The sequence below is a fragment of the Capsella rubella genome, unplaced genomic scaffold (assembly GCF_000375325.1).
Source record: "Capsella rubella cultivar Monte Gargano unplaced genomic scaffold, Caprub1_0 scaffold_1, whole genome shotgun sequence".
Classification (NCBI taxonomy): Eukaryota; Viridiplantae; Streptophyta; class Magnoliopsida; order Brassicales; family Brassicaceae; genus Capsella; species Capsella rubella.
Genome location: NW_006238923.1, coordinates 12,108,496 through 12,119,446, shown reverse-complemented (window position 1 = coordinate 12,119,446; position 10,951 = coordinate 12,108,496). Strand labels below are relative to the sequence as shown.

Sequence of the window (10,951 nt, the reverse complement as noted above, 5' to 3'; positions counted from 1 at the left end):
TCTGGGTGCTCTCCACTTTCTGATCTACCCTATGTAAAAGTCAACTTATTCATCTCAACCGTTCATATATTATATCTATCAGCATCTATCAGATCCGACGGTTCAAGATCGTTTCATCGCATCGATCACGGTACTGGTATATCACAGTCGTTGGTTTGTAAGACGATTGAATAAAGTCACTAGATCATCTCACCCGTTCATTAGTTACATCTAACGGTATGTAACTGTTTTACTGTATCAATCACGGTAATGATGCATTGTAGCCGTTGATTTATTGGAAAATTAATGATGGCGAGAGGATTAAGTAAAGTCAACAGATCATCCTAACCGTTCATTTATATATCTCGTTTTTGATCAGATCCAACGGTGTGTAATGGTTTCATCGCATCAATCACGCTGACGATGCATCGCAGCCGTTGGTTTTATTAGAGAGGTGTGGCGCGGTCCACACAACAGTTTTAGTCGTAATTATTTTTGTTTAATTTTTATTTTTTAATAGTCTCTTTTTCTCTTTTGTGTCTGTCCATGGCTTCTTCATTATGCAAATGCAATATTTGACTTGGCTACTTAAAAAATGTGCAATTAATAAGTTTTTAGTTTTTATTTCCAACTAGACATTTAAGAATTTAGAGAAACATTCTACAGTTGGGTAAATCAATATTGATGGAAAAGACTTTATAGAGAGTTAATATTGTCATGCATGAGGACTAAACAATTAGTTTTATAGGAGGACTAAATTTGTTTTGAATCAAACCAAATTTGTTCAGAAGATTAAAATTATTAAATATATATTGCATCAAATCAAAATTGTTTAATTTTTTTTAAAAACAATATGCTAAATAATTAAGGAGTTGTAATAATTCACATAGTTTTAAACTTTTTCTTTTAAAATTGTGACAGTTAATTTTACGAAACAACAATAATAAAAAAAATATTTTTGTATGATAAATGTGAGAGATTTTTTCTTCTTCGATATAGTTTTTTAAAAATAATTTTTTTTTAAATAATTTAATCAACATAAATAACATGTGGCATTTGAGTTTGAATCAAAACATTTAAACAAAATAATGATAGAGGAGAAAGAGACATGAAATTTAAACTAAATATGTTTAAAATTATGGTCCACATAGTTTCTTCAAAGAGATAGAATTATGGCTATAAATAGAAAGTTTAAGTATATAAGATGTGCATTTTTAGAGTAAGTTAGTATAATCTCAAAGTTCTTCGATCTTGCATGTTCACTTGGAAAATGATAATTGACTTCTTTGGTTTTGTATCTAGAAAATCAGTTTCATGATATTTTCTATCAATATATTTTTTACTATCTATTTCCTTAGAGTATCTACGGACCACCATAATAAATTATGAATAGATTAACATTCTCGTTATAACATAGATGGCTGAGAAAATCTAAGAAAGATGACAAATGATCAGTAGATTTGGAGTATTGAAACTGTTCCGTTAAATGGTCAACTAACAACATTTCAGAATTTTCCGTTTTGAATATTTGTAATCAAATTGAATAACACCAGCACTGCTTTTATGTATCTAAATTCAGTTAATTTGAATAATATTTAATTGTTAGAAATACTATTTGTTATTGTTGTAAATAAATGATTTATATTGAAATTAAATAAATTAGATAAGAGACACTTTAAAGTAGTATTAAAAATTATTTTCAAACGTGAACCATGGAACACAAAACTATATACACATACATATATATAATTTACGTCTAGATTTTCATATCTATTTGCTTACAAATAATAGTCATACATCTATATATATAAAGTTAACTTTTTCTCTCTTCTCCTTAAGCCACATCATCATCCACCTCATTTTATTATTTAATTTTTAAAATTAATTATACCATTTTATCATTTAATTTTAATATTTAAACCTATATAAATAAGTTTTTCAAAAATGAATATGAAAGGTCTTTTTTATATTATACATTATAAAACTAAAAAAGATAATTGATTAAAAGTTTAAAAACTTACTAATTATCGATTATACTAACAAATATATAAATAATAGACTATAGTTTTTAGTGAATGTTTAAAATATATATATGATTATACTTACACAATGAAAACCTAAATATAATGGGATTTAACGGGAATAGAGCAAAAAGTAAGAAATTTTGAGAAGATAAATCTATCTAATTTATGTCTCAAAAAAGTTTCTAACATAAATGAGATAGGTCGGACCGAAACATGAATTCTCATTTTTTATAAACATATAAAAAGGTAAAAATAAAAATAATATTTCTTTAAAAGTTTCCAATATGAATTTAACTATTTTTTTCCAATACAACACATATGTTAAACTAATAAACAAAATAAAAAATTAACTATATTTCATAAAATTGAAAATTAAAATAAAACATTATTAAATGAAATAAACTAAATATAAAGTAAATTTTACTAATATGTTAAATTTAAAAATTGTTCCATATGAAAAAACAAAAAAATATATAAAACATAAAATCAGAAAAATATATATAATAGTATATAAATGATCATTACGAGATATAAAGTACGAAAAATCCAAAAAAAGAAAACGTAAAACAAAAAAATAATAAATTATGACAATATATAAAGAGATAATATAAGCAATTAAAAATATAACAATCCGCCCGAAACCCACAAATCATGTTCAAATTTCATGCCAACATATAAAAGGGCCCAAATATTAACATCTAGATCTATATTTGGTAAAAACCCTAATAGCACACGTTTCTCAATGATTTCCAACCGCACTTCCATTTACGCCCACACTTCGACTTATACTATACACATTTAATTTCTCAACAACTAATGAAGCTAAAACTCAATAGTTTTTCTATACAAACACAATTTAAGTTTTAAAAAGTAAAGTATGGTATAGTGAAAAAAATAAGTAGAAAATAAAATACGAACTAATTACTCATAAACAACATTAAAAACTCCCGCGCGTAGCGCGAGCAACCGACTAGTATTTTATATAACATACAAAAACACAAATGTTTTTTTCTCCAACATAAACTATGATGACACTACTATTAATCACATTGAATTATCTTGAATAATAAAAACAAAGCTACGTTCAAACAAAGGAAATAAATAAGAAGATAAAGTTACTTAGATGTTGAGGAACCTCTCAGTTCAATTTACATCTGCCAAGTGGTGTCAGCTGCCACGAACGTTCCCTTCCCTCATTCATGCACTCGCTTGCTGGATTGCCAAAATTGAATTACTAAATAATTCTCTTAAAAATTCAAGAAAAAAAAAAACTAATAAAACGTTTGATTGGGAAACACACAAGATTCCCACATGCTAAATCGTTAATGACTTATGAGCTAATTAAGATTTTGTCACCATTTATAACAACAACATTCACCAATTTCAAAACCTATACATTTACTTAGGTGTTCCCTTTATTTTAGATTTGGCATTTCTTGATTACTTACTTACAACCTCAAAACTTAATGATACTTCAAGTTAATGATCTTTTAATTAACAAGAAAAAAAAAGAGAGTTCAAACCCAATTAGGATTATGAGAAATAAAGAGAAGAATAAAAACAAAAAGGAGTAATTGTTTGGACAAAGTGGGCAAATATGATTACACCAACAAAAGTGGTGGGAACCTCTCTAACTGTAGTAGTGTCTATGGCTCTAAATTACATCAATTCTTTTTTTTATAGACAAAGTAGAATCTATCCATTTATATTATAGTTTAACAACCTTAATTCCAAAAAAAAGATAAACAAAAAACATTATACCACTTCCCAATTCCAATTTCTTTGTTTACTTTATCATAATATTTAAACATTGATTTTTTTTTTTCATTTTGTGGGCAACTAACTCCATCTTTTTTTGTGTTGAAAATATAAACATGATCAACTTTTCCATAATTGCCACTTTAATTCTTGAAAAGTTGGGAAATGCAATTTGATTACATGAATGATGTTGTTTTTTTTATTCTTCTTTCTTTGCCGGCTTTTGTTCTTCAAGTAGTCCTAGTCAATATTATAACCCAAACCGAAATTGAAACCAAAAATATTTTAAATAAGCTAGTTTAAATTTAAATGAACCCGAATAAATCGAACTAAATCTGATTTCGAACCGAAATTTGTAACTATTCGATAGATCTCAACTCGTTTACTAAAATTTTCCGATACCAAAAGAAATTTATCTATTTATATTCGGATAGATCTCAACTCGTTTACAAAAAATTTCCGATACCAAAAGAAATTTATCTATTTATATTCGGATATTCGAATACCCGAACGTCCAAGACTAGTTTATATACCAATAGTCCAAAACAATTAAAAAAAACATAATACAAAAATCCAAAACATTAAAATTTGAAGTTTATAAATATATACACTCCGGTTCATATCTTTATATTTCTTTGCAAAGTTAAACTCACGTGTCGCAAAGATATCGAGCATGGGTGGAATAATGTGTAAGATGTTGCATAGTGCAAAATTCTAGCATGCATCACTAATTCACTATATAGATAGATAATTATTTTTAATGTTTTGAAGAGCCATTTACATACACTGACCACAACAACAACAACAGTAACACAGTGATTAATTGTGTGTGGTCTATATTTAAGCATTTTACCCACAAATATTCTGATTTCGTTGAAGTTCACGAACGATCCCTATCGTTGGCAAACATATGCAATTCCACAATAGAGGAAATAAATAAATAAAATTCATTATATAGTAATAATACATGTCATTCATTGTCAAAACATTATTCCATGTTACCATGTGTTAAGAGAGTTGATTAGATTTAGCTTTACTTGGAAAGACTGAAACATGATGCATGATGGATCAATATGGCCATTTATATAGTGATGGATGATAATGGTGCATGATGGATGAATTTGGCCATAGTGATGGGATGATGATCAATGAGTGTGACCCTATGAGTGTGACCATAGTGAGAGTTATCGAGTAATATGAACTTTGAAGCCTTTAGCTGCCGCACCACTCTCTCATCTTCCTCCTCCATTGTGCAGTGGCTATGGCTTATTGAGTGGTAGTGAGTCTAGTGACCAAACAAAAATTGATGAGGGTTTACAAGTGTAAGTGTATGCATGGACTATTATTAGTTACACGTAAAATAATGAGCAATCAACAGATTTCCCAAGAGAAAGTATCAAAAATATTGCAACTCTATGGGTTCAATGTATTGGTTGTGTGCTACTTCGTTTTTGGGGTGCTGAAAATTCCATAACCTGAAGCCGGGCCACTAGATCTTCCAGGGGTAGTAGGTTGTTGTTGGTTTGGAGTTTCGTTTGGCAACCGGGGTTGTGGGCGTGGTGGAGCTCGAGGCGGGTTTGGTGGCTGAGGTTCAAACCGGCTGGGAGGTTGCTGATTTGGAGCTTGGTTTTGAAATCGAGGTGGAGGACCTTGCCTGTCGGGGTGGCGGTTTGGAGATGGCCCTGATTGTTGCTGATTTGGAGCTTGGTCTGGGAATCGCGGCCGTGGTGGACTTGGAGGCTGGTTTGGGAATTGAGGATCAAACCGCCCTGTAGGTTGTTGATTTGGAGCCTGGTTTGAGGATTGAGGCCTTGGTGCACTTGGAGGCTGGTTTGGAAACTGAGGATTAAACCGCCCTGTAGGTTGTTGGTTTTGAGCCTGGTTTGGGAATTGAGGCCTTGGTGCACTTGGAGGCTGGTTTGGAGACTGAGGATTAAAACGCCCTGTAGGTTGTTGGTTTGGAGCTTGGTTTGGGAACGGAGGACGTTGTGGGTTCACATGCTGGTTTGGAGACCGAGATTCAAACCGGCTTGTATCTCTACCTCCTGAAAACTCACTACTTGGTTCTCTTTTTGCGTATGTGTTCTGGACATGAACTGGTTGGGCCTGGTGGACACTGATCCCAGGTTCAGAATTCTCTATATCTCCCTGATCATCAACACTAGACTCTCCAGCCTCCAAGCTATCAGGCTTTGCTGACTCCTTCACTCTTGCAGATTTTATGTCTAAATCCTTCAACTTTTTCGCCCCTCCTTTCTTGGGTGGGCCAAACTTGGCATGTCGAACTATCACAACTGCACTTTTTCTATCCGCCTCTGGCCCAAATTCGACAAGTGCATCCCCAAGCTGTACAGATATAATTATGAAATGGATGGATGTTATATACATGAACGCAAAAATTTAAAGTTTTAAACCAAAACAAGGACGATAAAATTTGGAAATAATTGCGAATAGAAGACATCATAGGACATAAAGAAGTAGGGACTTACATAACAAGTGAAGCGAAATAGTAACTCGAGCAGTTTTTCTGGTTCAAGCTCCTTATGTTTGTCCTTGTCAGGCACTGCATTGCACTGTTACACAAAATAGGAAATGAAAAGTTGCACACCAAGAATTTTACTAATTCACCTCAAATCAAGGAAAAAAGGGGAGCATTGAGATGACATTTCAGGAGTTTGTTTTACACCCGCAGAATCACAGAAGAGAGAGCAGCTACAATGTTTGACGTAATTAATCACTTTTTCAGGAGTTTCCCATGAAAGTACATGAGAAACCATTATAAAGAGGTCTAGTGACTAAGAAAGTTACTACCTTTACACGATATCCATTTTCCATCAGCTTCAATGCTTGATCAGATTTAAACTTTAGGTCCTTCGCCTCCTGAAGAAAAAAGAAAGTGAAACAAAAATGTCATTGTAGTAATTTCATTTCCACACAGATACGAAGAAGAAGGAAAAATAGATAGGACAGAGGGTTTCTACAGAACCATACAATTTTTGGAGTAAAACGAATTTCCTTGACTTCAGGTCGAATAGCTTCTGCCCGCTAGAACAAGGTAAAACCATAAACTCAGGACACAAATACAACTAGTATTTTGTAGAAACAAGCATGAGAATTCAAAATATGGATAGGCCATATAACTGACCTTAGCCTTAGCACGCTCTTTTCCTACTTTAGCTTTTTTGTACTTCTCCAATGTGTATTTTACAATTTTACACACAGGTGGCTTAGCATCTCTCTGGACCTACACAGATTAAGATATATATAAATTGGGCACCATGCAGATTATACATACAAATCAAGACAGATTTACCAAAGATCTCCAGTTGCAATCATTAGACAAAACTTCTAGAATTACTTATGTATCAACTAAAAAGTTACCTCAACTAAGTCACACTCGGCCTCCTTAGCCCGCCTGAGAGCTTCTTTCAGAGATACAACACAGTGTCCTGCATAATGATAAAACAATATCACATATTCCTGATCCTAAGAATCATCTAAACCGCATTTTTATATTGTTATTACATTCCCTAATGAATTCTAAAAATGTATTTTGGATTTCAACTACCTCTTTAGAAAAATCTACAGAACAAAGGAATTTTGACTGACTACATCTAAGATAGTTCACCGAAGATACGAACAAAAGGATCACTTATTTTGCTCTTTCTTTATTTTGTACATTGCTAAGACTTCCCACATATAAAGAGAAAAATGAAATAATAAATACCTTCCTCAGAAACCAGTCTAACATACTCGCCAGTAATCTTCTCATTGAGACGTGGACCATCAGATTCAACTTCCTCTTCCTTCTTCCGTGTCTAGAACAAAATCACGGACATACAAAGTTAAGAACAACTTTGACAGCAAGATAATACGACTTAATACTACAATATAACAGCTCTGAACCAAAACATCACTCAATCACTAAACATCTATTTGCCAAAAACATCACAGAGCTAAACAATTCAAACATATACTATTTATACTGCAGCTATACTGTCTTTGGTAAGACAAACTCCAACAAGTAATAACATCCACACATCTTAAGTCGTTGAACTCAAATTCCAAACGCATCATCTAATGCAATCTAAAAGGCAAATGACCCCATCCCACAATAACATATTCAAGGACCAATGAACCAAACTACAACAAAACTGGAAATAGCATAAATATATACAAATGGGAGAATAGAAGCTACGAAATTGCATAGCTACTACAGAAACAAGAAATTGCATAGCTACTACCATTTCTCGAATTAACCAAACTACAAGAAATTGGAAAGCCATAGATATATACAAAATTGGAAAAAGAAACTATTTGCATAGCTACCACAGAACCAACATAGAAGAAGAACACAGAGTACTGAACAAGAAAAAAGCACACATTTTTAAGAGTACCTGAGCTGAAGTGGCAAGGAATCTGAGATTTTGGAAGACATTAGAAGGTCTTGTACATATATCTGAATTTGGGATATCAAAAAAAGACACCTTTGATGTCGTCTGCTTCACAGCATGAGTAAGCGAGTTAGAAGAAGCAAGACAAACTTGAGTGTAGCTCCTTCTGGTTAATTGGTTTGATGCGTATTTGAGATAAGAGCGATTGATGATACGCCATACAGCCATAGAAGTATCAGGGAACGAGATTCCCCAATTGGGAATCGGACAAACCTAAGTTTGGAAACCGCGACAAAGGTTTGGTTTTGTAATGAGATATAGAGGTGAACGGAGAGTTTCAACGGCGGTGAAGAAGAGGGGAAGGGTTCAACGTCTGATCGTTGCGATTTACTGTTTCGTCTTCTCAGAAAATAAAAGCTTATTGGGCTTTGTTGGGCTTTCTAATAAAACATTAGTTTTCTAATAAAATAATGAGATTTTAAGCCTCTGTTTGTAATTCACAACTTGTAAATTAAGGTGTCATTCTTACTCTCTTTTTCACCAATAAGGTTACTAAAAACAGAACATAAGAGAAAAAAAGAAAAAGTAAAGGGTAGTTTGTTCAAAAAAAAAGAAAAAAGTAAAGGGTAGTTTGGTAAATTAAAGTGATAAAACATGTGGATCTTAATGGTGGTCTCTTAGGCATATCTTAACTAATAAGATGAATTAAAATAAATATCAAATGCTTAATATTGCTATCAGACGGACACATGTAGCCATGGAATTTATCGAAGAAGAAATATATTGTATGTATAAATTATATATTATGTATGTTTTAAAACTATTGTTAACCGAGTTGGTTTTATTTGGATCACGAATAATATTCTCTTCTTCATTTATGATTTTATAAGTTATTTATGAAAAGGTATATGAGTCATAAAGTATATGATGATTAGTATTATTAATTTAGAATAATTTAGAAAGACTATGTTGATATGTTATATTATTTCAAGAAAATTTTAATTGCAAATATATACATTGATGTTAGAAACACTAAAACGGAATTTAGGTGCTCATTTGATACGTACACATTTTCTACTTTCTAGTGTATTTAACAGATTTCATCTCTTACTTCTACATAATGTTTTGTTGTTTCTCTATAATAATTAGTTTATTTGTTGAATTTATAATTTTGTATACCTTTAAGAATTAATTTGATGGAGATCATCCATAATTTCATAAATTGCAATAGTTGTTATTTTGAATTATGAAACAAAAATAACATAAACATATTTTTTACTTGATATTTATTTATTTTATGTTACTTTTTTATTTTCCTATAAATATTTCTCAAACTCATAGTTTGACGAAATAATTTTTCTTGTCTGACTTAATTTAGGGTAAGAAATTAACGGTGTTAACGGTGTTTGAGTGTCACTACGTGAATGAGTTTTTATTATTCTTGAAAATTAGTCAAAACTTATAGTTTTACATTAATAAGTTTGACATTCTTATAGTGATCAAAAGATTCATCGTCTCAGAAAAAATTTAAACTTTTTTTTCGTTCTTCTCTCTTTGATTTCTCTCTCCTCCTGTACCTCCAATGTTTTATCAACCGCACTATTTTATCACCATCACTTCATTTGGTTGCTTTGATTAAGTCTCTTACCGCCGTCCTCTTTTCTTTTCCAAAATCTCCTCTCACCATCACCAATCTTTCTATCTAATATTTATCATCGTCACTCCCTCCCAACATCTTCTCTCTCTATCACCAGGCACAATGATATTGCAGTGGAGTCTACCAATCACTGCATATTGATCATGTCTCTCTCTTTCTCTAATTGTAGAATATTTTTCTTTAAATTTCGTTGAATTGTAGAAGATCTATATCTGAATTTCGTCGAATCCCAATTTTTTCTATAATCTCTAAATTTCGTCATATCTCAGTGTCTTATACAATCTCGATGTCATTTTTTTAACGTCCATCATTTTTTGTAATATGTTTATTTCCTTGAATTACACGAAATAATGAAATATCTCTCTGTTTAACACGATATTTTTCATATTACATGTTAGATATTAGGATTACATGCTATTTTTTCAAAAAATAATGTTCTTAATTCTAAAACCACGTTATTTTTACAAACAACACATATATTTTTCACATATAACTTTATTAAATAAAATTTATTTTTGCTCAATCTCACCGAATATTTATTTTTCTTCAACACTTATCCCAAAATTCCATTTTTGTTTTTCAAGTTTTGCGTCATTATTATTTACAATGTTTTTCTCAAAATTACATTACGCTCCCATTATTTTTCTCCATAATTTAGATGTGCTACTATTGTCTTTTTAATTAAAAGATAGAATCTTTTTACTTAGTTTCAGATTTTTTTTTCAGAAAAAGTGTTCTAGAGTTAAAATATTTCAATAGTTTGTGCAATAAATAAAAATATTGATTAAAAAGGATTATTTCCTATAAGTAGCTAAAGTATAGTTAATTTCATACTTTGACTAAAAACATTTTCAAGCATGACATAAACTATCTATATATTATTTGACATAAAATCTAAGTCCCTCTACATCAATGTTCAAATTTTTATTTTTTTTTGTATGAATGTTAAGTTTATCATATTTTGTTCAAAGTTCAAATATTTCTTTTTTGGTATGAGTGTTAAGTTTATTATGTATCTTGTGCTAAATCTTGACCACAACAAGTTCAAAGTTGCAAACATTAATATGAACATTGATGAATATATACCAAGAATCTAAGAATTGACTATTTTAATGCAATATAATCAACACCACCCTTAT

The 10,951-nt window shown here is 31.1% G+C and overlaps 1 protein-coding gene across 1 annotated transcript; it reads right to left on the bottom strand.

Annotated features, from left to right (window-relative positions):
- Positions 1-5,027: 5,027 nt before the first annotated feature.
- On the bottom strand, positions 5,028-8,521 carry LOC17898914 (translation initiation factor IF3-1, mitochondrial). Its single transcript, XM_006307159.2, has 8 exons — positions 8,159-8,521; positions 7,489-7,579; positions 7,143-7,210; positions 6,907-7,005; positions 6,753-6,806; positions 6,573-6,641; positions 6,251-6,334; positions 5,028-6,107 (listed from the first exon to the last, which is right to left on the bottom strand). Exons 1-8 carry the CDS (start codon positions 8,381-8,383, stop codon positions 5,202-5,204), a joined length of 1,596 nt encoding a protein of 531 aa, XP_006307221.1. The 5' UTR covers positions 8,384-8,521; the 3' UTR covers positions 5,028-5,201.
- Positions 8,522-10,951: the final 2,430 nt, after the last annotated feature.

Excerpts from the sequence above, each read along its gene's own strand:
- LOC17898914 (XM_006307159.2), bottom strand. The coding sequence starts at position 8,383 with ATGGCTGTATGGCGTATCATCAATCGCTCTTATCTCAAATACGCATCA. Across the intron at positions 6,807-6,906 it reads AAGAGCGTGCTAAGGCTAAG|CGGGCAGAAGCTATTCGACC; the intron begins GTCAGTTATATG and ends ACCTTGTTCTAG. Across the intron at positions 6,335-6,572 it reads AAAATGGATATCGTGTAAAG|TGCAATGCAGTGCCTGACAA; the intron begins GTAGTAACTTTC and ends TTTGTGTAACAG.